At 37.7% G+C, this 27715-nt stretch overlaps 1 protein-coding gene across 5 annotated transcripts in view; it reads left to right on the top strand.

Moving 5' to 3' along the window:
- The window catches only part of ZNF532 (zinc finger protein 532), a 45788-nt gene that overhangs the window by 8565 nt on the left and 9508 nt on the right, over positions 1–27715 (top strand). For all 5 annotated transcript variants that reach the window (XM_084304477.1, XM_084304480.1, XM_084304476.1 and 2 more), the window contains 4 exons: positions 6592–8948; positions 14678–14859; positions 17898–18074; positions 24550–24712. In XM_084304477.1, the coding sequence (XP_084160603.1) occupies positions 6612–8948; positions 14678–14859; positions 17898–18074; positions 24550–24712 (2859 nt within the window). In that variant the 5' untranslated portion in view covers positions 6592–6611. The remainder of the gene's footprint in view (positions 1–6591; positions 8949–14677; positions 14860–17897; positions 18075–24549; positions 24713–27715) is intronic.

Here is a 27715-nt window from a genome sequence, read left to right as displayed (position 1 = left end):
TCAGAAGTGTTAGTCAATCATCATTGCTAATATGCAAGATAACTAATGAGCTGCTTATAATTTGTGTGTCAGGCTAATATTTGCCTAAGGTTGGGATATATTACTGTAAGTCTGGTTGAATCACTTACTTCTTCTCTGTATGATGAAATTTCTTGGCATAATGATACAAAAATAAAAAATATATATTTTCGTGCAGGTGAGGCTGGTATTACTCTCTGTGTATGCATTTTGTTCCAGAGTGAACTTGTTGCTATATAGGTGTCATTACTTGCATTTGAAAGCAGAATAATTACACCAGATTATCAGATATTTGTTCTGGAATACCACGTCTAACTGGGAATTTATAAATATTTTGCTGTTGCTGTTCCATAAATCTTCTTATAGAGACTAGGCATTACCATGTACTAGACACCAAAAAATGTTTTCTCAGTGCTGTTGTTTCTTGGTACTGAAAAGGATGCTAACTTTCTTTAAAGAATGTACAAAAGAAAATGTGTCTGCCCTAGAGAGAGCACAGTCCACAACTGTATATTGTATAGAAGTAAAAACAGTAGGAAGTGTTTAGGGAAATTAAAGGAATGTAGTCACAATAACATGAGTGCCATAGGTAGATGAAAATTAACTTCTTTTTTTTTTCTTTCCTTAAATAGTGAACAGATTTGCTGCTGAAAGGAAACTTAAGTTGCATATTTGAGCAGGAACATGGAGACATACAGCCAGTGTAGATGGTCATGTGGGATTTGAAGACAAAAGTTGGGAATTTAATACAGCAGAAAGGACAAGGCTGATACAGGCAGTTAAAACGATTGTGTGGTGCCATTGGATTTGTGGTTGAGAAATGAAGAGTTGGATGGGCAAGAGCGTGTGTCAAGAAGGAAAACTTGTTCAGTTTTTTACAGATTAATGATGAATAAAAGAATAAAAATTGAGTATGTTAGACCATGCTTGTGATTAAGAATATGTTGTTAGAAATATTAATGCAAAGAGAGTGTTCACTGGGTAAGTACTGGAAAGGCAGTTGGATTATTTGTCAGTGCTGGGTCTGAAAAGCTTAAATTGTTCTCGTACCTGACAGACAAAATCAATGTTATGCGCAGTTTGGATCTATGTGGGAGCTGGCAGATCACTCTGTTTTTTGCCTTCATTACGGTGGTAACTTCCCCCAAAAGTCTGACTGCTTGCAGTTGCTTAGCTTTACACCAAAAAGTACCTTTTAATTTCTGCAGTAATTTAAAGACAGCTTGGTCTGTCTTGTGGAGAATAATGTGCCCCATCTGCAGCAGTCCTAAAGCCCAGCTGTAAGATGGATCATACTTAGTAACTGAGTAAAAGTATTTTCTTCTGTGTTTTTTCCCCTTGACAGAGTGCGTGAAAAGGTAGGTTGGTTTGTTTTTTCTCATATGGCTAGAATCCCTCCACCTGGAACCAGCACAGATACAGGGCTTGAGGAGGAGCGACAAAAATTCCCTGTAGTAAAACAAAACTGCCTTTAATCCTTCAGAAGCAGCTATTTGCTTCTAGGCCCTAATGTTTCTTCAGTTGCTATTTATGTCATCACATGTTTGAGCCTTCCCCACATCTCTGCAAACAATCACTGTAAGAAAGCTGTATTTCAAAATGGTATCTTGAATCTGTGACAGTAGAATAGGAGCTTTCAGATGTACTCTGTCTTGCACATGTTCTGCCGTTTTTCTGGAATCAGCCTTAGAAAACCCTTGCATGCATCTTTAGGTTTTCCATTTTAACAGGTAGGATACGACAGCGCCAAAAGGTTTACAAGAATGTAACTATTCCTTATGGGTAAGGCAGCAGATTCTTGTCCTGCTCGCTTACTGCCTCACTGATGGCAGAGCGTTCTCACAGAGGGGTTCTTGTTTTGACATAATTACCAAGCGAGTGCTTCACTGGAATGTGTTACCAGATGAGTGAAAAGGCTAACTGGGAGAATAAGACAGTGGAACAGCAAAGCAGTATCTTCCTTTGGCTGAAACCTGGGCCGTTTTCTCCATGCTGTTCATAGGAAGCCCTTATTCAGGAGATGCATTTCCAAAGAAAGAAAAAATTAGCATCGTGAACAAATGCTTTGAACGGGGAAACAAAATGATCTTTATGTCTCCTCCAGCATTTAATTCAGACCTTACATTTCATCAAGATAATGATGTGCATGTAACAGTGGACTTTATCCCCAGAGAGACTGATGTAAACCATGAAGCAAGGATATCCTTACAACTCTCAGAGTCCTTTATCTTCTGGACTTAAGACTCACTGGTAGTCTTACCAGGAGTCCAGTCACCCACCGTCAAAAAACAGAACCCAAAAGCATCGTTTCTCGCTGCACTGTGGCTTTCTAGCTGTACAATTCCTGCTGGACATATCCTTTTTTTTTTTTTTTTTCCTTTTTGCTTTTATCACTGAATAATCGGGAAAGTAATGCTTAAATTTTTAAAGACCCTTTTAAAATTATTATTTTTCATAAAGTAATTCGAATTCCATTGCAAATGTGGCAGGCCTTCCGTGACATTCTCCTGGTAACAATCAGCAGACAGCTGGGAGGAGAGGCAGGAAATGGAGTTAGTCCAAGGGAAGTAAAAGGAGTTTACAAAGTGCAACCACCATCTGAAAACGAAATGGTACTGTGGACAGAGAGAGAACATCTAAGAACTGTCTCTTTATATAAGTGCACCCCAGATTAGGGATATTTAATTTATGGTATAATCTATCCAGTGTGTTTTGTAATATATGCTTCAAGTTAGTAGTCCCATGTATTGATGTGCATTTCATTTCTGTTATTTAGAAAATAAAAATAGAAAGTATTTCAGACAAAGATGTTTGAGGAGGTGGATGTCTTGCAGGTTGTTTCTTTAAATATTTTCTTTTTGCTTGTCCTTGGTTAGACGTGTTGCAGACTGCTTCTCTGTTTAATTCTGAAGATCTTCCTTTGTTAAGTGCACTTGAAAGTCATTAGCAATAAAAGAGATAATTTTAATGGCAGCCTTTTGATGCAAGGTGTTTTTTTTTTTTCATCTTTGTATGTCTCTTGGGAGATGTTGAGCTTTGCTCACAGCAATTCTCAAAGAAAGCAGCTGTCAAAGAAATTCCAGTTCCTGGAAAATCACCATTTCCTAGGGAACCAGGAACTTGCCTCATTTCCCATTCTGAAGTATTTACAGGCTTTGGGTCAGCCCAGAGAAGGAATAGACCAACAACTTGTCTGGCAGCCAAGGCGACAGTCAATTTCAATCTGAGATAAAAGACAAAGTTTCATCTTTAAGGGGAAGGGTTATTGAAAGATGTCTGTAGAAGCCACCTTCCTCTTTTTTTACTGAGTCCTGACAATTGTGAAGTGAACATAGTTCATATACTGAGTCTTAAATTGATACTCTAGAATAACAAGGAAAAAATTAATAAAATGTCAAGGTTACAACTTTGTTTAGTTGTTTAGCAAGACTTGCCATGCCTTTTCTCCCTTCTTGTTTAATTTAAATTGCTTTACAGGTTTGAAGGATGGCAGAGATCCTCTGCAAGGTCAAGAGCAGTTCTGGGTGCCCTATGCAGACGAAACCACTCCGTTCTTGTGCTCTGGTAGAGTGCAGGAATCGGTCTGGATGCCTGAAAGACAGTTGTAGCTTTATGCAGAGTGCTCTCTATGGATAAATGTATGATCTCAGCTTAAAGCTTCAGACCTCTGAATTCTTTTGAGATATTTTCCCATTTTGGAATTAGCCTTAATGAAGTTTCTTGGTAAAGAACAAATGCGTCTCCTCCTCTGTTACGTAGTTTTGCTCTTAAAGATACATGGATAAAATACTGTGTGAGTGGCCTTTACTTAATTCATTGCTATTGTTAAATGTTAATGAAACTCCATTACATATAATTGGAGGAAGTTTTAGACAAGGAATATTTTAAGGTTCTTTTTAGTATGTTTAGTAACTGCAAAAAGACATCCATAGATAGATGTACAGTTGGAGTGCAAGTTAGTATATCAAATCATTAAAAACTGTCAATTAAGGCTTTGTTATTGTGGGTTTGTGTGGATTTGCATGCTGTGGTCTCTAGAAACTTCTTCACTTAAATTTTATAACAACTTTCTTTGTAATGTTAACATTACATGTGTATGTGATTCTTCCTCTTTGTTAAATAAATAAAAAGAAGTAAAGTAATTCATAAAGATGTTAACAAGTACCTTGCAACCCAGCAATCTCTGCTCAGTAATTTGTAAGCAGGGTGTTAAAGTTGCAGTTCAGTCAAGGTGAACTGTTACTTAAATATCCACTGTCTGTTTTATTTTTTTTTACCAGCCTAGGTAGCGACTTAACTCTGAATTGTTGTCGTGCCTGGGTTATGTTACCACAGTTGTGATTATTTGCATTGTGAATAAAACATAACTGGGGCAGAAAAAAAAGGTCATTTTAGACATTTGTCTTTCAGGTTACATTCATTATGGTACATCCAGTGTGTTTTCTTAATTCGTGCTTCATTTATGATAAGGTATGCATCCACATGGAAACAAGGGATAAAATCAGACTGGCAGCTCTAGATAGTCTTTTGTCCTTGTCTGCCGTGCCAGATTCTGTCACCAAAGACAGAAATGTTTTGATCTGTGGTGTTCACTGTAGCTTAGTATTCAAACTAGCAAAGTGGTTTTTCTTACATTTTAACTATTGAAGGAGTATCTTGGCAGAGCTCCTCTTCCAATGTCTACGACAGCTGAAAAGAGGAAGCAGGCAGCAGGACAGCATCTTTCCGAAGCTGTGCTGTGGCCGGGCTCCTTTTGAGTGGGCTCACTTTCTGGTTGTCAGTTCTGTCCTTTGCAAGTTACTCCTAGTGAGTAATTCAGTGTCATGTAATAAATGTGTCTGGTCTCCTGGGATCTACTCTGGGTAAGGGCTGATGACACAGTGGTACACAGATACCTAAGCCAGTTTTAGGCTGAGTAGTTTAAAGTCCCAAGAACAAAGCAGTCATGACTGTGCATTCAGGCTAACTTACTCTTTGGGGACATCTGTGCAGGGTGGAGTTTTTCCCCTATTGTGCTTTGTTAGACAATTAGAGAAGGCATTCTGGAAAGGTTTCAATTTCTTGTTCTTTTCTGTTAATACCTTCACTGATGTAGAGTAAGTGATTATTGCAGTCTTCATCCATGGATTATATAAAAGTCTTTGCACTTCAGGAATGCTCATTTGTCTCTTTGTCTTGCAGGGAATAACTTAATGGCTTTTAAATCTAGAAGGGACCATTATGTTTATGTAGTGTGAACTTCTGCAAAGCTTGGACCAAAGAATGTTCCTCAGTAACTTTTGTATCAAACCTGTGTGTGTTCTGTATATGGAGCTTTTTGAAATAAATCAATAATAGACTTAAAAACATAAACAGATTAAAAAGGAAATTATGCCAGTGCAGGATTCCTTTTATCACAAAATCACAGAATGATTGAGGTTAGAAGGGACCTCTGGAGGTCATCTGTCCCCCCCATCCCCTCTCCCTTCTGTAATTCGTCTTTTTAGACCTCTGTAAGTGATTTGTTTTGCACACCTTTGCAAATTCTTGAAACATATGTGGAAAAAGGCAAATACCGTAGTGGGATTTATGAAGGAAAAGTACACTCAAAGTTAGCTTTCCTTTTACACAGCATTTGCAAAGTTTCAGTTTTTAGTTATCTGTTGGGTTTTGGAATGGAAAGGAAAAAACAGTGATAGTGTCCAGTGCTGGACAGAAAGAATGGGATCTGGAAATTGTTATCAGTAAAGGGGAAAAACAAACAACAACAAAAGAAACCCCTAAGGATCTGGTATTGTTTACCCTAAAAAGTAGACTGAAGGGAGGTAATGGTCTCAGCATAAAGTGCTGTTGCAAAGAGTATAGGTGAATAGAACCACGCGTAGTTGCATCAAGAGAGATTCAGATTATTCAGTAGGAAATACAATGGTGAAATTGTGAACAACTGGAATAAATTGCATTGGAGGTTGTAGAATGGGAGGTCTGTAAAGTTGATGAGACACCTGGAAAGCAATGCAGATATAGCAGATCCTTTGTGGGAGTTACTGGAGAAAAAAAAATGCATTGAGGATACTGGGAGACAGATATTCCATAATTCATATAAAGCAATTTAGCTTATAGAAAACAGTGCATTAGTCTTGAACTGTTAGTAGCAATACATCTGTTTTGCTCACTTTGAGAAGGTTCATGAGGTTGATAGTGCAAATATCAAGTCAAAACTAGACTTAGGAGGAATTGCAAATACCTAATTTTTCTGAAAGTCTAGGTATCTTGCTGTAATCGTAGCATGGGTGGGAGATGGTAGCAGGGAGTGTAGGAGAGTGGGCAGGAAGAAAGCTACTTGAAGAGAAAATTTGCTCCTAGAATAAAAATACTAGGTTACAGTCTGTGAACGTGATGGATTGCTGTAGCTCTTGGCATTGTAATCCAACTGTACCTCTGCACTGGATATTATTCTGTAATGTGTAATTTCTGAAAATACTACTTCAGAGGTGAAATAACTTTTTGTATGGCATATGTGAACATATGCTTATTTCGTATGTGTGCTATTAGAACGTAAAATTCTGAGATGATGATTTTCTGCTTATTTTACAGACTTGCTTACAATCAAATACATGACCATGGGGGATATGAAGACCCCAGATTTTGACGACCTTCTTGCAGCCTTTGACATACCAGACATGGTTGACCCAAAAGCAGCTATTGAATCTGGACATGATGACCATGAAAGCCACATAAAACAAAATGCTCATACAGATGAAGATTCTCATGCACCATCATCATCTGATGTTGGTGTGAGTGTCATTGTGAAAAATGTACGTACAATTGATTCTTCTGAAGGAGTGGACAAGGATGGCCACCATTCCACAGGCAATGGCTTGCATAATGGCTTTCTAACATCATCAGCTCTCGATAGTTACAGTAAAGATGAAGGCAAGTCATTTAAAGATGATGGGTCAACTTCCGAGAGTACATTGAAGGATTCAGCTTTCAACCAGTTTAGCCCAATTTCAAGTGCTGAAGAATTTGATGATGATGAAAAAATTGAGGTGGATGACCCTCCAGATAAAGAAGAGATGCGTGCAAATTTCAGGGCAAATGTCTTGACAGGATCTGTATCTCAGCAGGAATATGACAAACTAAAAGCACTTGGAGGGGAGAACTTGATTAAATCTGGTATCCCTGTTTCAAGCAGTATAGATAAAAATAAAGTAGCTAAACGAGAGACAGAGACAAACTCTGTGAATTTAAGTGTTTATGAGCCTTTCAAAGCTCGGAAAGCAGAGGACAAATTGCTAAAAGACAATTCTGAGAAGCTTCTTGAAAACAGGGTACTTGATGGAAAACTGAGCACAGAAAAAAGTGAAACGAGTCTTGCCAGCATTTCACAGTCCAAAGCAAAGTCATCAGCAAAGCTTTCTTCGTGCATTGCTGCGATTGCAGCACTGAGTGCTAAAAAGGCAGCTACAGATACCAGTAAGGATTTACAGTCTAATTCAGGAGAGTCTTCTCCATTACCAAAAGACATGAGCGAAAGTCCCCGGGCTATGGAAAAGTCACCCGAATCTCAGAGTCTTATTGATGGTGCTAAAAAGCCGTCTGTTAAGCCACCTGATAGTCCCAGGAGTGTATCAAGTGAAAACAGTAGCAAAGGGTCTCCATCTTCTCCTGCAGGGTCAACACCAGCAATTCCTAAAGTTCGCATAAAAACCATCAAAACTTCCTCTGGGGAGATAAAGAGAACTGTTACTAGAGTGTTGCCGGAAGTTGACTTGGACTCTGGTAAAAAGACAGAGCAGAGTGCTTCCATGGTAACTTCCATGACATCTCTGCTGTCCTCCCCAACTTCTGCTGTTCTTTCCTCTCCTCCTAGAGCTCCTCTCCAGTCCGCAGTTGTCACCAATGCAGTTGCATCTGCAGAACTTGCACCAAAGCAGGTCACCATCAAACCTGTGGCTACTGCCTTTCTCCCAGTTTCAGCAGTTAAAACAGCAGGTTCACAAGTTATTAATTTGAAGCTTGCTAACAATACTACAGTGAAAGCCACTGTAATATCTGCTGCTTCAGTGCAGAGTGCCAGTAGCGCCATTATAAAAGCTGCCAATGCTATACAGCAGCAGACTGTTGTGGTGCCAGCATCCAGCCTTGCCAGTGCTAAACTTGTGCCAAAGACAGTCCATCTTGCCAACCTTAATCTTCTGCCTCAAGGTGCTCAAACCACCTCTGAACTCCGCCAAGTGCTAACGAAACCTCAGCAGCAAATAAAGCAGGCAATAATTTCTGCAGCAGCCTCACAGCCTTCTAAAAAGGTGTCTCGAGTCCAGGTGGTGTCATCTCTACAGAGTTCTGTAGTGGAAGCGTTCAACAAGGTGCTGAGTAGTGTCAATCCTGTCCCGGTTTACATCCCAAACCTTAGTCCCCCTGCCAATGCCGGAATAACGTTACCAACACGAGGTTACAAGTGCTTGGAGTGTGGCGACTCGTTTGCTCTTGAGAAGAGCCTGACACAGCATTATGACAGGAGGAGCGTGCGAATTGAAGTGACATGTAATCATTGTACAAAGAATTTAGTTTTCTACAACAAGTGCAGCCTTCTTTCCCATGCTCGTGGACACAAGGAAAAAGGAGTTGTAATGCAGTGTTCCCATCTGATTTTAAAACCAGTCCCAGCAGATCAGATGATAGCATCTCCTTCAAGCAATACTGCTACATCTATGCTTCAAAGCCCTGTGGGAGTCGGCACGCATACTGTGACAAAGATACAGTCTGGCATAACGGGGACAGTAATATCAGCTCCAGCAAGTACTCCCATCATTCCAGCTATGCCACTAGATGAAGATCCATCAAAACTCTGTAGACATGGTCTAAAGTGTTTGGAGTGTAATGAAGTTTTCCAAGATGAGACATCTCTTGCTACACATTTCCAGCAGGCTGCAGACACAAGTGGACAAGTAGAGTATCATATGTTTAAATTCCAATGTTTCACTTATAAGCCTAGGAGACTTTGGATATGTTTTTCTTTCGTTTAGATGTTAATTACCTGAATCTCCATGATGCAAAACAAACTAAAACCACAAAAAAATCTTGCACGCACCTTTATAGTGAACGTCAACATTTTTAAATAAGACTTTTCTTAGAATTTTTTAGGTCATTGAAGTCTAAAATTTCCACTGTCTATTTTTAACTAGAATTTAGCATTAGCTTTTTTACAGGTGAACATTATAATACTGCAATTGATAATGGCCTTTACTATCTTTGTGCTTTGAAATTTGATTATCCCATGGAATCCACTTAATTGGCACCCTCATTAACAGCATGCTTTTTAGTCTGAGAAATATTTTTAAGTGATTCATTCTTGAGCCATCCGTGGGTTTTGTTATTTTCATGTAACACTATAAGTGAGGTTGGCATTCCTGTTACCTACAGGGACTCTAGCCAGCGAATAAATGGCACACTGTCCTGAAAGGGTACACGTGCTGTGTTCTTCAGGTCTTTCTTGAACAGAAAGTGGTGTTCACTAGCATACGTTACTTGCTATGTGACCATTTGCATATTTGCATTGGTTTTACTTTCCTCTCATGATTGCTAATGAATTAAACTTACTTTAGTAAAGAATTCTAAAATGGTTTGCGTGTGGCCTAATCTGAAACACCTCATTCAATAAAAGTTACTATTAATCAGTGTGCCATGTATTTTATAACCCTGTAAGAATTAAGATCATTAATTAAATGATATAGCTGAATTTCCATCGGAGTGTGCCAATTAAAAGGGATTCTGGCACGTTTCAAAGCATTCAGTTGATGTTGCGGTTTGTTCCTGCGCATCAGCAACAAAGCTGAAAGCCTGCAAACAGGCTCTGACTGATTAAGTCAGGGATGCCCTGGGAATATTCCTGGGACTCTCACAGTAAAGTGCAGAGTAAAGGATTACATCCTGCAGCTAGGAAGAAGTCCGCTAGAAACAGAAGTGCAGAGAGGTTCCCGCTGGAATCTCTTCACTGACCTTAAGACCTGTTATGTGGCCATGAAGCAGGTACACTGTTCCCACCAGTACAAGCAGAGATGCAAAGAGATATGAATGTGGAGATAATCTTGATTATATGGATTATGTGGCTCTGCCTCAGCTCCTACTTCACCAACTGGTTAGCAGACTTAGGCTGAAATTGCCTGGATCCACAGTGAAATGCAATGTGAGCAAGTTTGTGTTTGTAATGTACTACAGACAGGCCTACCTAAAGCCAGTTTATTTAAGCCTTATGTCAGAAAGAAGTTAGCAGAATATATTTTGTCCTTAGATCTTGCTGCAGTTTTGAACATTTTCTAATAGCTGACCAAGAGCATGTTCTGCACCAGCTCTCAAGTTGGGCAATACACAGTAATTGTTTTTAGCTAACTCCTCTGTTGGTGCACATTAAGTTTATCTTTTTTTTTTTTTTTTTTTTTTCCCTAATAGGTCCATTAATTATCATTTGTGGTATAGTAAGATGCAGTAGTCCTTGGGAAACCCCTGTTGTGTTTGGTACTATGAAAATGAGTAATTAAGATGGTAGTTCACAAGCAGAAAGCCTCCAAAACAACCAAGTGAATAAGACAGAGAAAATAGGTTGGGAGGATGAGGCAAGGACAAAATGGAAAAAATAGAGAACAACAAATATTAAAAAAAAAAAAAAAGTATTGTACTTGCTTTTTGTGAGGGCCTTTTTTTGGTATGGACAGGTAAACAGGTTTGTAGAAACACCTTTGGCCTTTCTTGCTACCTCTTATCGGTGCTTGTGCTCTGTTGCTGCTGAGTATGCTCTGTATGCATGTCCTCTTAGATACTGTTTACCTTGGTGAATTTACTGTGGAAAAGCAATGAGATCTTCACACAGCATCAAAATGTAGCGTCAGTTAAGCAGAAAGATAAGTATGGGTACACAGATACTGCTGTTTAAGGAGGAAAGCTTACGAAGATACGGAAAATAGCATTGCCTACAACCTACCGATGTGTTTTTATCTCTTGTTGGAAAGCCACTGTCTTTTAAGAGCTGAGGTATGAATAAGGCATTAGTACCTGCTTACTAGGCCATGCTTTTCCAGATTTCAAAAAATAAAAAAAAAATAAAATAAAAGCCTTGTGCTGCAAAACAGAAAGGAAAAGAAGCAATTTTCATGTTGTTCCATTTTAAAAGAACACAATCAACATTGTTTAAATGTTTGTTGAACTACCTCTTAAAAACGACTTAAATATTTTTTATGGTCCTTTTAATACATCAAGCAGCAGTTTTCAATTGTGTGCTTTTTTTATGTTGTGCTATATTGCATACTGTAATGATGTCGCGCTACTGCTACATCATGGAAGCTGCCTCACTGAACAGTTGCTTTACAGTGAGAGCAATGCCTCCAGCTTTCTTGACAGGTTAGCTTCTTGTCCCCTCTTCAGTTAGCATGAGCATCACTGCAAGAGTAGTGCTTGCTGAAGAAAGTCTGTGTATAGGTGTTTATTAATAAAAAATAGTATGTTACCCCTTTAAAAGCTTGAAAAAGAGCTTTATTTGACTTCTTTTAGTGCTTGGCACTGGGTTTTTGTTCTGAAACTACAATTAATATGGGGGGAAGGAGACATGAAAGTTATATAAAATAGATATTTTCACTTGAGGAGGAAGGAAGGAAAAAATATTTGGATGTAAAAAAAAATAGAAAAAATAGTTATTATTGGCAACTTATCATTCTTTCTAGTGCCTACCTCCTTACTCTTGAAAAGGAAATTGCATACTGCTTTGTGGTAAAAGTAGGAAGTAGCTGTTACTTCTTTTTAAACTCCTGCTATAAAGGTAGAATGTTTCTTTTAGAATAATTAAAAAATAAAAAATAAAGTGAAACATCAATTAAATGAACAGCAATTGAACAGCAATTAAAAAATGTTCCCTATAAAGTTTTTACTTTTCTGTAGCATCTTTTTTCTGTTAGTAGTCCCATTGAAAGGAACCAGACCACTCACTGGTAGATTTCATGGTTGAATGTAACCCTCACCTACTTGGTGGGGAAACAGAAGTAGCAGACCCAGACTAATGCATGTTAATGTTTGTCTTACTTATAGCTAGCTATAAGTGTATTGCTCTCGGGGATACTACATAGTTCATTTACCTTCATGCTCATAGTTCTTGTGTATCTTTATTTTCCACCTCCACCATTTTTTCTTCTAACCGTTTTTTTTTCTGGAACTTTGACTTCAAATGCAGGCAGGTGATGATTTTCACAAACTGTTTTATTTTGGTATGGGTTGGAATGAGAGAACTGGAAGTTAATGCCACCTTAAGCCCAGAATAAAATGGTAAGCAAAAGTGCTGAATTTCAGAATTTTGCAGTAGATTATTCTTGATCTACTCTAATCAGTTACAATTAAATATTTTCCAAGTCAACATAGCAAACCAGTAGCCTTAACAAATAGCATTATTGGCATTTCTTGTCAGTCTGAATTACTGGCATTGCAGATGAATCTTGAAGACTGCTTGTTGCAAAATCACCATCTGGGATACACTTAGCTGGGGTTGGAAAGTTGCATGGCTCTTACGTGGCATAACACCAGGTTTCCTTTTACAGTGCTGCAGACAAAATGCTTGGGAAGGGCTGTGAAAACCCAGTATGTTTCTGTGATTGGAGTAAGAAGTTTTGTTTTGTTGGTTTCTTACATAATCAAATAACATTCCAGGCCCTCCAGTGTTATATTGCTACTTGTTAATACATATATGACAGAAGATAAATTTTAGGAATGGTGCAGAAGGCAAGTAAATGTGGCAAGCACATTTTAAGTAGAGTTACGGTTAGTCAGGCGTTTGCAGCCCGTCAGCCTGAGCTGAATACAAAATTCACATCCCAGACCAGCTCTGTTCAGTGTCGACAGGCATGAGTCAGTGGTTCAGACCATGGTTGTTTGGTCAACTGAGGACAAACTCTGACATTTCAGAGTGGATAATATGACTATATTTAGTCATGTTTGTATGACTGTAAAGCCTTTTTGCTTCCGGCACTGGGGTTAGTATTTGTCTCGCATTGATTAAATGGATACAGGTGATTTTTTGTACTGGCAAAGTTGCCAATAGTAATAAGGCAAACTCATTTGAAACCTATTTGTAACACTGTAGTATTTCTTCTGCAATGGTAGCTTTGATTCTGCTGTTATGTGCTCTGAAACTACTGTTTTTTAAAAGACACAGGTTACTGGCCTAAACTGGAAGAAGGGGGGTGTCCCTTTGTGAAGCCCCTGTCTTTCAGTAAGAAACTGTTTTATCATGAGGGAAAGGATTATTTCTTAATTATTTGAGGATTTCTTTATACGTAGGTTAGTAAATCATTTTTAACACAACTTTGGAGATCTTGTTTTTTCTATATTCTTGCAAAATGTACACATTACTCCATCTGCAAGACTCTTACGGATAACATTTCTAAAAATATGTAAATATCTTGTTCAAAAATACCCATACCACGAAGAAGTCTTAGTTTTACTTTTAAATCTTCACAAGTCACTGATGACATTCATAATTTCCAGGTCATAAGAGAGAACAATAATCTAAAAGGTCTTACAAAGCAAAGTTGTACAAAATTAAGTCGTTCTGCAAAGACTTTTATTTGTGCTTGAGTTTTAGCCAGTGTTTCTGTTAAAGTCAATGAAGCAGTAGCTTCTGTGATAAAACTTAACCAGAAGCATTGCTCCATAGAGACTGTCAACCACCTGATTAGAGATCTTTGTGATGTAATACTCTAAATGAAACATTTTCACAAATGGTTTTACAGGTGCTGCTCTTTGTTCTCTCCAGTGATGGAAAGCAACTGTGAGCAGAAGTGAAGCGTGTTTCCAGCTCAGTTGCATCATTTACATTTCACCCCAAGAATGACACACAGTACCCAAAGAATTCCGTGATTCTGATTTGGCAAATGGTCAACATGTAGTTGAAGTTGTGTGGTTTTTTTTATTTGTTTTTTTTTTTAATTATTTTTGTGTAACAAAATACTAGAAAAGAATTGGTACAGGAAGTAGTTCCTGCACTAAGATTGCCCTTCAAAGAAAAGCTTCTGAAGTATTTAGTATATCTGCAGTTTTTACTCAAATGCACAATATTTTGATATTTTACAAAGCAGATGCTGTGGTCTAGCCTGAGAAATATATTTTGAAATTATTTATAGACTATTTGATTGATAATACTCTGTTTTGTTGGTATTAAGGATATTGCCAATAAAATTCATCAAGAGCAAGTATCAAAGAAAGTGAAGATAATATATATATATCTTTTTTTTTTTTTTCTGTGTTTATTTTTTATTTCTTGTCACGGTACTTTTAGATAAAGCTGCTATGTTTGTTTCTCAAGTTTTACATAGACTCCTTGCACTATTAAGGTAATCTTTTGAGGCACGTAATAAAATTTAAATAATCTGACATGCATCTTCTATGGTCAATGGTATGTGAAAGAGCTTTGTTTTGTCAGAATCTGGCACAAAATGCCAGTATATCCTGTGGCCAATATTCTTCCCTCCGTCCCATGAGGTTAGTCAACAGAGTCCAGAATTTAGTCCTTGGCTACTTCTTTTGATTCACATCACAGTCACAACATTTAACCTTTTGTTTGTATTGCAGTGTTTGACACGAGAAATTATGTCTAGCTGAACCAAACCTTTTGTTTCATCTATTTTGGTTTATCGTTTAGAAGACATGCAATATCTGCCAGATGCTGCTTCCTAACCAGTGCAGTTTTGCATCACACCAGAGAATTCATCAGCATAAATCTCCATACACGTGTCCTGAATGTGGAGCAATCTGCAGATCTGTCCACTTCCAGACTCATGTTACTAAGAACTGCCTGCATTATACCCGAAGAGTTGGTTTTCGGTCAGTATAATGATTACTTTCTTGTGAATTTATATGTAATTTATGCTTTCAAAAGTAATTTTCCATTTTCATAAACATTGTTTGTAGAATACAGCTTCATGGGTTTAAGGTTGTCATGGAAACAATGCTATTAGTACTACAAATTTTGGAATAAATACTGCATTAAAATTCAGCTTTGTTTTGGGCATCCGCTTTTGTATGTTATTAAATCAGAATATTAGCTAATCTCATTCAACCATAAAATGTCAGATTCAGGACTTCACAGTTTCTAAGGTCTAGAAAATTCAGATGTATTTTCTTAATTTCAGGTTCATAACAGACTTCTTGAGTTTTTTCAGGACATTGAATTTTAGGCTGTTCTTTCTGGTAGAACAGTCATTTTCAGTATTTATTATCAAGAGAATTTATTATCAAGATGTGGATGGGCATACTGCACCGGTCTGGTAGCATAATAAAAACAACTTTTTAAAGTCCTTTTTGCTCTATTTGCTGTGGGAAGTCAAGATTTGTCTCTTTATACTGCTTGAAAATTATCTTCCTCATTCAAACAGCCTGCTCTTCTGGTTGTTCATTGTTACTCTTCAGTTTTCCTTTTATTCTTTCGTTTCCCTGTAATGGCAACTCACTGAGAAAATGGGGATCAGAGGCATTTCATGAAAATGTTAACTTTTGAAAGGCTTGAAAATTGTTTTATCGTCAGAATTTTACTGACTCTGAGTGGCAGGCAGCACAGCGAGAGATCGGAAGAGCAACCTGTACAGCTGCTCTTTGCTCAGCAGTCCTCAAGCATTTCCATTTCATCCTATCTGACTGGGGAAGGGTGATTTAAAGTCCTGCCTACTAGAAAGCTTCTTCCCCTTCATGGTACCACAGTTCATTTACTAGGATGGCTGTGACGTCCTTCCACAAAGGGAAGAAAGCATTTTTCCTCCATCAAGGCAGCTGCTGTGGCAATCAGTTTTCAGACTGAACCTATGGCCTGACACAACTCTCAAATCTTCATGTTTCTTTGGATTCTTTTCTTTTATCCTTTCCTCCCTATCCTTAGGTCTTTCTTGTCCTAAGTTTCTTACGTCTGCTTCCTCCACTCTACTGCCCTTCCCAATAGTCTGTACCTCTTTGTATCATCTTCAGGGACTCTTGGCCTGCACCAGTAACACCAGAAGATTCATAAATCCTTCACAGTGAATCATGATAATGTTCCTAAGCTTTCTGAGATTTATCATAAACATCTCATGTCACACTAAGTCAGAATTTATTTGGTGAGAAGAAACCAAAAGTACTTAGGCAAGGAAAAGCAGCATCTGGGAAAGTTTAACTCCTCAGCATCTCTTTATCACCATGACACATGTGCTGGTGAAATGCATGGTATGTCTTGCCTCCCCAATGGACCTTGTAAGGCCAGTTTGGTTTCAGTGGTTTAGGCTAACTTCTGAACTAAATAAGCTAAAAGTGTCAACCTGAAGTTTGATTGCATCCTAGTGTGTTGAGAACATGAAAGGTGATGCTACAGTCGAAGAAAGGAAGGCTTGGGCCTTAGGAGTTGTTTTAATATGCAACAGTGGATGCTGAGGATCATTTATGATTTTGCATCACTAGAGAATAAATTCCAGGCAGAATGGGATGGAGGGGGAGAGGGGGGATGCGCCCCAGCTCTATTGAGGTGACGCCATAGGAGTAGAGCTATTGAGGATTCACTGCAATGAGAGGGTCACACTTTCTACTGCTATGAAGAAATGTTCATCTCTATATAAACAGAGAACAGCTTAACAGAACCCAAAAAGGTGAGGACCATTTACTTTAGAAAATGTACCGGCAAGTGGAGACTAGATAGCTATGGACTTATTAGGATTTACTAGTTATTTACTTATTTACTAGTATTAGGGATGTAAATTAAGTGCTTAAGAAAGAAAGGGTGACATTTCATAAAATTCCATGAAGGTGCATTTTAAAAGGAAAGCAGGATTGTTAAGTGTAATTTATAACTATCTAATGCTTTATTGGTATCATTAAGACGTTTAAACAGTATCCAAAAATCGAAATCCAATATCCATTTGATGTTTATACAAAAATGATCATGCTAATGTGATAGATGCCAGAATTATTATTTCAGAAGCAGGGGCCTTCCAAGTTGAAACTAAAACTCTTACTGCAAAACACGGATCACTAAGAAATCTGTTGATTTGACAGGTTATGTTTTAATTGCTTATTGCAGTATATTCGCAGACTTCCTGGGTATATATACTAAGACTGGACTGGAGGTGCATGGCACTATAAAAGGGGCCATTGTGGGTAGAAATTCTCATGTGCTAATTTTAATTCAATTTTTTAATCATTTTGTTTTAGAATAGATGCGGAAAGGTCACAAATTTTCGACATTGCAGAAGTACGTTTTTGAAAAATATTTTCAGAATTCCAATCTGATATATTGACGTGATTGTAGAGATTCAGTTTAGTTGTTCTGAATTTAAATATACTTTTTGTTTGTTTGTTTTAATCCAAGCATTGATTTGATTACTAGCACAGAAAATCATTACCATTATGTTTTCATTAAGTCTAAACAAGGGAAGTGGTGAAAATGTTTTGCTTACTGGTTTTTCATTTTGGTGGTAGCTCCTAAATTACTGTGGTGTACCTTACATAATCCACTGCATGTGAAAAAAAAATGCATTTTATAAAAGCTCTTTACAAATTTGCAGAGGATTGAAGCGTTCTTTTTATAATCAATAGAATATTTGTCTGACTCTTCTGTCTATTCTGTTGTAATATCATAAAACATGCTCCGACTTCATCTCTCTTAGATTTTACAAGTTAAAATTGGGACAATCCTTTTTTTTCTCCTTTTTGATATGCAAATCTCTGCTTATAGTGATTCTTATTCTGTTGTTTGTACTTTTAAATTGACAGTGTAATGTAGTTTTAACTGGTTATATGCATATGCTTAACTCTTCCACTTGCTTGAAAATCAGTGTTGATTCCATTTCTTTCAATACTGCTTTATGCTAGGCTGAACTGACTCTTTTCCACTCTTTTTGCAGCTGCGTGCATTGCAATGTTGTATACTCTGATGTGGCGGCACTCAAGTCTCATATTCAAGGTTCTCATTGTGAAGTCTTTTACAAATGTCCTATCTGTCCCATGGCATTTAAATCTGCTCCCAGCACACATTCCCATGCCTATACACAACACCCGGGTATCAAGATAGGCGAACCAAAGTAAGCAAAATTACTGTTTTTACTGTACTTGCTTGCATTCTAATAACCTTTGAAATTGCATTCTGTCCTGTACTTACAATCTTAAGTCAAGTACTGAACAATCAACAGTTTGTCATCCATTTGGTAATACGTGTCATTCTTCTAATATTTTCAGGAGGTTTTAGCTAGGAATTTATTAGGCAAAGGTTAAATTTCCATGAACATAGCCATAGCAGTTCTTTAAACACAGCACTCCAATAAAGTGATGCAGTAATTATAAAAACAATTCAGCCTGCTAGTGTGCTGCTTCTTGTTTTCTAATCCACTTACCTCACATGCATTTTTACTGTGAATTAAATGTAATGTGATTCCAAAAACAGCTGCTAAGACTCGCCAGTGCTTTTATAGTGATTTTCTTAATGTCTGGTTGAAAAGGCAGAAAAAAGTGATTTTATTTTTTTCTGTTATGTGTTTACAAATAGTTGTCTAGGTGAATTTGGGAAATTGGTTCTTCTGGTGCCATCAGCCCTCAAGGGTTGGGGTGCACACTTGTGGCTGGGGCGTTAGATGCAGCTGCAGTTGTCTCTGGGCAGACCTTAGGCGGCTCTCATGGGCTGCAGCCTCCTGCGGTGCCACAGAGGTGGTTCTGATCAGGCAGCTGCTCGCTTGTCAGGCTGCTATCTGCTAGATGTGTCCTCGTGAAAGCTGTAAGTTTGGGAATGGTGAGCTAGGTTTTAGCTTCACTAAAACTGTCATGTCTAAAGGACAACAATCCCCATCTGATAAGTGAGAGGTGCCAGCCTTTAAACTTTTTCCAGCCTTGCCCTGAAATTCAAAATATATATATATATACAGAGCTATTTTTATATAAGACTTTTTCTGATACAAAATCTTTTCTGGATTAAGGCAGAAGTGTTTCCATTCTTCACCTAGGTTGGTTGTATATAAACACAGTAAGTGGTTTACTGAAGGCAGTAAGAAGGAGCATAATTCAGGGTCTTCATTGTGAAAATGTTGAATATTCAAGGCAGGGGGAGCTGCAGGTGTCGACACATATGAAAATCAGACTTCAAACCGCATAGGCCTTAAGCCCAATGCCTTCTAATCACAGGCCTTTTTCTTCTCTCTTCTTCCTCTGCTGGTATGAATGCAGAACAGAGTAGATACTCAAATGTTTAACTCTGTTTTGTTCCGTTGAACTGCTTGGACCACGCAAGTACATTTTAACAAATTTCAGAGTCGAAAAAATATAGAGCAGATGAAAGAAATAAGGTATCCTGCATTGTAATAACCAGATTTCACAAGAATCTGGCATAACACTTTTATTTCTAGCCTATTAAAAGATCTGTTTGTTGGTTTTGTTGTTGTTTTTTTTTTTCTTTAGCAAAATAGCAACAGACTTACTGTGTCTGATACTAAATTCAGACATTTCCACCAGTGATAAATTATACCTTGTTTTAATTCAGGATAATATCTGAGTGACAGACTTTGACATACCAGCATTTAATCTAAAACTTGTTTAAGGTTCCCATAATTTCCATTACAGAAAACTGAAAGATTAAGATCACCAATTGTGTAAGATACTCCACATATGAAAAGTAGAGAAGATTTACTGAGTTGTGCTTGGATCTGTTGAATTCCTCATAAATTTGGTGAATTAAGTATTTTGCATTAGTTTCCTTTCCATATAAGAAGGTGTGTTTTCTTTAAATTTGGCCATTTAAATCAAGATGCTGTCTCACATGCTTGCGGAATGACTAGTAAGGTTTTCCCAGTCTTTGCAATGTTTGGAGTTACTTGTTTCTGTTTCACAAGCACCTGTAGGTAGTACAGTGTCAGCACCAGGGCACAAGATGCTCATTGATTACTGTCTGACCATTTAATGAGGTCTATTTCAGGCTATCAGGACCTGTGGTTTTCCTCAGAATTAACTTAATGTATTTATGCTGTTCAGCAGCAATGTAAAATGGAAAGTATTTTCTTGTTTGGATTAATTGTTTGCTGAGGATATTTCTCACATATCTTAGTCAAGTGACATCAAGTTTTCATAGCTCAAAGTCTTTTTTATCTACTGTAGTGTGCCATATTGTACTAGAAGAAATTTTATTCTTGCTTGATGAATATGCCAGTGCCACTGCTGGTTTACCTGTCTTGTGTTACCAGCTATCTGTGCTGCACAAGGCCTGCATACATTCTGAAAGCTTGACAATTTGTTGTAAAGAAGGAAGATAATAAATACAGTATTATAATACTAGAGATATTACCATGAAAGTTCAATTGTTTATTGTTACGAAGTAAGCGTTTTAAAATAAATGAAAAGCAGTGTACAGTACCCTTTTGTGTTTTAAAACAGGAAGCTTTCAGGCTTTTATGTAGTGTTTGAAGGTCATTTAACCCAGATTTTTAAATGGGAGTTTCAAACCTTATGCTGATAGGCAAATGTTTTCGAACTCCTGTCTGACCACAGAGCCTGGTTTCTAGAGGCCCTGGTCACGGCGGTGCTGCGGGAAATCAGGCTGTGTGTGTGAACAAATCAGGGGAGCTGGGAAGGATTTATTAGTTCTCCCTCATAAATGGGCCGAGACCAGCTCAGGCTCTGTTTACTTGTTCACACAATTTTTGTTTACAGGAATTAGGCTTAGCGGGTAAATGGCTGTGTGCCTCTGGCATTTACTGGAATTGTATGATTTATAATTATATTAAAAATGGTTGTTTCAGAACAGATATAGTAAACTATTTGCTGCATGAAAAATGAAGTCTATATGCAGTGATTCTCTAACAGTTGAAATTAGATTATCTTAATATAGGGAAATGGATGGCTTTCAACTTTGTCAGCTCTCTCCTGTAACATATCTAGGATGTTTTGATGTGAAACCTAAGCTTATATGTGATTTAGTTTTTTCAGTAAATATTGGAAGTCCATAGAAACAGCATTAAGGTATTTTTCATGGCTGATCTCTTTTTGGATATTGGAGAAATTCTTGTTTATGAAGCCAGATTATGAATATATACTGTACTCTCAGAACAAAATATATTATCCCACAAGTAGTGTTTTTTTTTGCGGAAAAATGTGCAGGAAGGAGAAATACCATGCTCTGCAAAAGCTTTCAAAATGCTAGACATCTTTAACGCAATATGAAAGTATTTTTCTGTGATATACATGTGTTCATTCAAAGATAATATATGAATATTTATTACCCAGATTTTTGAAAAATGAAGAAGTGTACGTATCATGCCTATTTTGGTGTGTACTGTGGAGCAGGAGTAGTTGTGCAGTGGCAGTACAACTGGCTGCCCTTCTCAAGGATCTTGTTGAACTTAAGCTGTTGTAAATTATGTCCTGAAGAAGCATAACAGCCTTTAAACTTTGGGCAGAGCTTTAAGCTGATGTATGTTAAATACCAATTACCTCAAATTTAAAGCAAATCAGCACACTCAGTTGCATGTGTTTAGGATTGAAAGTCATGCCTTCAAATGTGAGTCAAAGTAAAACTTGGTGGAGGATATAGTCACAACACGTACTGTTAGGTATCTTGGTATGAATTTGAATTAAGACAGAGGCCTGAGTTTTAAAGTTCAATCTATACCAGATAGTTCCTGTGCTTTTGTGAAAACAGAGTAATGTCATTTAGCTTTCATAGAAAATGTAAGTATTCAGCTCCTGGTGTTTTTAGAGAGAGATTTTTTTTTATATACGATGAATTCACAAATAAGTGATTTTTTTTGTAGCAGATTCACTTTCTGGTGCCAGTAGCACCTGTAAGTGTTAGTGAGTGGTGCATTACTCAAGGTGCACTTTAAGGTCTTTAAGGGACTGGGAAGAGCATTGGCAGCAAATCAAGGGAGGTGATCCTTCTCTTATCTCTTCAGTGCTGATGAGACACATCTGGAGTACTGGGTCCAGATCTGGCCTCCCTGGTAGAAGGGAGATGTGGACATAGTGGAGTGAGTTCAGCACAGCACGACTAAGGTGATGCAGGGCCTGGTGCATCTCATGTGAGGAGAAGGTGAGAGAGCTGGGACTGTTCAGCCTGGAGAAGAGAAGGCTCAGGGAGACCTTATCAATGTGTATCAATGCGCACCTGATGGGAAGGAATGAAGAGGAAGATGAACACCTTTTATCAGCACCCACTCACAGGACAAGAGGCAATGGGCAGAAATTAAACCACTAGAAATTCCATCTGAACACAATAAATTACAGGTTAGTGAGGTTGGAAGTCAAACACTGGCACAGATTGCCCAGAGAGGCTGCGGAGTCTCCACCTGTGGAGATGGTCAAAACCTCACTGGACATGGTCCTAGGCAGCTGCTCTGGCTGACCCTGCTTGAGGCAGGGCTGGACCAAATGACCTCAAGAACTCCCTTCCAACCTCAGTCATTCTGTAGTCTTGTGTTACTTTAGGTACATTATGAATCTGAGGCATACAATAGGTCATAGTTTATTTGGTTGAATTACATAATCCTGCAATAACAAATTTATGTTCTACAGACTTGAAATTGTTCCAACTCGGATGACTGTCTAGTTCCACAACAGACGATAAAGCAGGTTTTCCAACTTTTCTTTTGCCTCGTTTTATTTCCAAGATACTGTTCGAATAAAGATGTCATGAAATACACAGGCAATAATTTTTAATTCTGCCAGTCCTTATTTACATCTCATTAATCCAGAACACTGTAATTTTACTCATCTTTCATTAGCACTTAGCAGTGGCATTGAGTACTCAGTAAGAGGCACCAAAATTCTGGAATTGTGGTTGTTATCAGTGGTCCATGAGCAAGGAACCAGGAGGGTGACAATCTCCCTCCCAGGGGCAAGGCTTTGATACAGTCTCGTGCCTTGGGTTGTTTGCCTTGTTAGTTAGTGATCAGGTTTTGACATTTCATTACTTTTGGACAAAGTTGTTGAGGAAGATGTAAAACAGTATTATAGAAGACAGGACTTAAAGGATGGAATAAAAGTATTTGGTACCCCAGAACCAGGAAATATCATCAGGCAGTTAGTATCTGCTCTCAGCTTGTGTTCTGAGATATTAACTACAGAATTGTAGCAAGTACTTCTCTGAGGAAATTACATTTTTTCTTGGGTGTAGTGAAGGCAGCTGGCAGTAAAATTTTTGCTTCAGATTATCTTGAACTGTTCCGATGAGAAAAGACCAAGATGTTGGTTTAGCGTGCTGAGATACTCAGCAGCTGTGTGCTGAGGGAGATGATCTATTGCATAGTAAATCTTCACGCTCTTGCTTTTCTGTTTCCCTTAAACAGTGCATCCCATAGCGAGTGGATGTCTGTAATAGTGCCCTGTGCCTGGGCAGATTCACGTTCTCTCCATTTCAGTCTGCATTCACTTCAGTTTGTCTGCCAGGGTGGTAATCTGCTGATTTATTTCCCCGGGAGTTGTCTCTTATAATCTCAGTTTAAACTGTTAGTAAGATAAGTGAGGTTTTATTGATGTGAGATATATGAGGTGAAACTGCATTTTAGAAACCTTTTTTTTTCCTTACCAATTAATATCAAGAAACATTTCCTATTCCTGGCAAGCTCTTTAACACCTTCCTTACAGGAACTTACGTGGGCAATGAGAAAACTTAGCATGCTAACAAGCAGGGGTTTTGTTTGTTTGATTGTTTTTTAATGGAAATCCATTTTTTAGGACAGAGATCAACCTCTAAGTGATGGGATTAGGAAGACTGCTTTCACAGAGGAAGTGCCTGTCTTGGTACTCAGCACTTGTGCTTGAGTTTCCTTTATCTTATCTGAAGTTTCTCTGAAGTACCACTACAGATGGATAATGGATTTGATTTATCTCTCATCTGATGATCTATGGCAAATTTCTGTATTCCTTTTCTTTCACATGTCATTTCCTTTCATTCATTTTCCAAGTTAAAAAATGCATATGCTTTGAGAGAGGAAGTTGCGGTTTTGGTGGTATCTCTACATTGCTGTGATAGACAGATTCTTAAAGGCCTGTAATTGCAAAACAGGGAAATATCACCCTGTGAAGTCTCAGTTTCAGGACATTAACAGAGTCTAGATTTGTCATTCAAGAGGTTGAAAGCCATATACATTGACAAAAAATAAGTGCATCTTGAAGTGTAGTACTGATTATGATCAAATCAGTAACTCCCTTAAAATACATTGCCTTTGCAACCTGAAACAGGTGTATTCTTTGTCCTTCAGTTACAACATGGGTTCAGGAGCTGAAGACCTGTTACTTCAGAGTACTGTAAGCAGATGTTGGTGTTATATATGTAACTGGCATATGCTATTGTTTTCTGGCTTAGTCATTTTTTTCTATTTTTCTGCTTTTTCTACTGCTCCTTTATTTTGATTTTGGAAGATGTTCTGAATTAGTTTCATTTTACCTTTTTTCAGGCAGTGCAAAATAATTGCTTAAACGTGTCAGATCTTGTATCTGCTGAGAAAAAAGTTAACATCATGATTCTTGCTGATAGATCATAAACATGACTGACACTGTTTATTGTACTTCTGTTTTTAGAATAATATATAAATGCTCTATGTGTGACACTGTGTTTACTCTACAACCTTTGCTCTATCGCCACTTTGATCAGCATATTGAAAACCAGAAGGTGTCTGTTTTCAAGTGTCCAGACTGCTCTCTTCTGTATGCACAGAAACAGCTTATGATGGATCATATCAAGGTGTGTAGGCATCTCTTGTTTTATTCTTAGATACTATTTATCATGCGATATGTGTTTTGAGAAAATGCTGTAAAAAAGGCTCAAAATAACAAGAAAGCTGCTGGAAGAAAGAGATGTTAATAATTCCAAAAGATTAAATTGTGAATATTGTTTTCAGATGTTAGTCTTATATTTCATATGGTTTTCAGCATCTGTGATGTAACCACTTACTATTTCTACGTGATTGTTTATTTTGATATGCTAGGAATATCTTAGTACATTGCATTCAATATGTTATTTTATGAAAATTAAATGAGGAGATAATAGTGTATAATAATAATATTAGAGTACATTGATCCAATCCTAATAACTGTTGAGCCTTATTTACAGTATTTAAAGTATTATTCCCGTTGTTAGTAGTTGAGAATGCTGAGCACGTCACAAAATGGAACCTTTAATATTCAGAACTAACTGGGGGGAACCCGTACGTTTCTCAAATGTAGAAATTTTGTGTGTGGTGTCTGTGTGTGTGTGTGTGCACATGAACACATGCACACTTCAAAAAAAAGAACCTGAAGTGGATTTTTCATCAATATCCTTATAACTGCTTGAAGAATTTGACTAGAAAAGACTTATTGCCATCCTTGCAAATCATGTTATTAAGAATCAGCAGTCCCCTGGCTCTAACTTGCTAGCTATACACTTTAAGTACTCCGTTACCTTGTTTTAAATACACCAAGTCTGTTAGCAGTGCTGAAATTTCTTATACATTATTATCATTATCTGGTGCCTGGCAACTGTTGAAGTGATTTAAATAGTAAAATTTATATACAGAGTAGTGAAAAATCAGTTATCTTTCTTGCCTGCTAAAACTATCATTTTGCATTTTAGCCTCAACTATGGTACTTATAACCTTAGAAATCACTAAAGGTGCATTGAAAACAAGATCAGAATTCTTGCAAAAACAGCTGGTTTTAAAGCCAGTTTTAAACATGAGTTGGAGATAGGGAAATGTCCCAAGATGTTCAGAAATGCAAGGACAATGTATTTTCTTTGTTTCTGAACTAGTTTATAAATATAAACAGTAAGAATCATTTTAGACTTATGTCAGATACCTTAAATGGTCCTCTAATGCAGCAATGCAAAGTCATATTTTCTAATTCCTTCAATCTACATGTATCGCTTCTTTTCTAACTAGTTAGGCAAATTCCATACATTGGAGTGTATGTCTTATGTACATAATTAGTTTTTCTTGAATCAGGTATTTTTGTGGAAGTGATGTTACATACGTATTTCTTTAAGATCTGAAAACCACTTTGGGACATGATGTTACTGTAGTTAGAGATAGGAGCTATTCTTATATGTTAGGGTTGCTCAGCATCTCTCATAAAGTTACACTTAGTTACCTATGTTTTGGATACTTTTTTACATTTTGGCTGTAGTTTACCATGCCAGTATTTGTACTTTTGTCCAGTATATTCTTAGCATGTTACACTACAAATGATGCAGACAATTCTGAGAACAAAACTAGTGAATTAGAACACAGGCTTTCAGTAACAGCATTACAGCTTTTGTTCAGAATTGCTAGTGCTTTTACATTTAGGATGTGTGTATGGTATTAGGAACAACAGCAGAAAAGTGTAAATTGGACTTGACTCTAGGGGGAAAGAAAAAGACAGTAACAGGGTATAGATAAAAGCAGAAAAGGACACAGGGAGAGGAAGAGTGCTCAACAAGGGCAGAGCTCATCCCAGCTGCAACAAACATAATTGTTTGATATGGCTAGACATAAAGCAGCAAGGCAGAGAAGACTTGGATGAAAATAGAACAGAAAGGGTTAGAAAGAGGCTCAGAAGGAGGTTATTTAAAGCTACAAAAATAACCTAGAGTAATTCCTGCAGATGGGAAGGTATCTTGTTGGCAAAATGTATGTCTTATTTTCCTCTAATGGCTTGCTACAAAAAAAAAAAAAAAAGGAACAGCCAGTGATAACAGATAGTGAAGGTCTGGACTGGAGGCATAACACTTAAGTCTAGTGGTGGTATATACTGTCACTGTGACTTCAGGTTACGCTTTAATGCTTTGGGATTATTTTTAAGAAACTAAATTTCAGATACTACATTTAAAAGACATAAAGAAAGTTGAGCACTAATGCCTTACATGCTGATAAGTTAAGATGGGATGGAATCTCCAGATCGATCTCCAGTTGCCTGAAACTAGAGGACCCTCCTTCCCCGCACTCAATGCTTGTACTTCATCTCCTAGTGCAGTGAGATACCCCAGAAAACTTCTTCCTTTACTACACAATTTTAATTTATTCTTAGAAGCTGTCAGTCAATCCTGTGCACTTTACTTTTTAATAATGTCTTAGCTTTTAAAAGTACTGGCTTTCTTTTCCAGTCGACTATTCAAATAGAACGTGTTCTACAGATCAGGTTGATATTTGCAGTACAACATGCAGGTAGTCCCAAAAGCCACACGATTCACAAAGAACTTGGTACTATAGTGTTACACTGGAGAAGCAGATTGGTATACTTACATTGTCCAAATCAAGAATATATTAGATGCTTTTTGTTTCTGAAGTTACCTGCATGTTTAGGGTGGCCAGACACATTGTCCACAATAGCTATAATGCAGATCAATATATGAGATGATTAGAATGCTGTCAATGTAAAGGGCAAGTCTTTTGGATGTGAAAGAGACCTTGACAGTGGATCCATGTTCAACAATACGTTAAGCCTGGTTTGCACTCATCTTTGTTGGCCCAGAACCCTGCTGATTTATTCCTGTTGAGTCCATGGTCATATATGAAACAGACACACAGCTGAGGTCCAGGTCTTCCTGAAACAGTCATCTTCTCTGTGGGCTGAGGTATCACGCCACCATGCGACACTGGCTCCATAAACAGGGGAGCTGCAGAAGTTTTCCCATCATACTAATCAATTACCTAATCTTAAAGGCTAGAAATACATCAGTGAGGAAGGATCACTACCTAAGAGCTGCAGGGTGCTGAGCAGCTTGTAA

The sequence above is a fragment of the Netta rufina genome, assembly GCF_964035555.1.
Source record: "Netta rufina genome assembly, chromosome: W".
Taxonomy (NCBI): Eukaryota; Metazoa; Chordata; class Aves; order Anseriformes; family Anatidae; genus Netta; species Netta rufina.
Note: the sequence above shows the minus strand (reverse complement) of the source record. Positions and strands in the feature narration are given on the sequence as shown.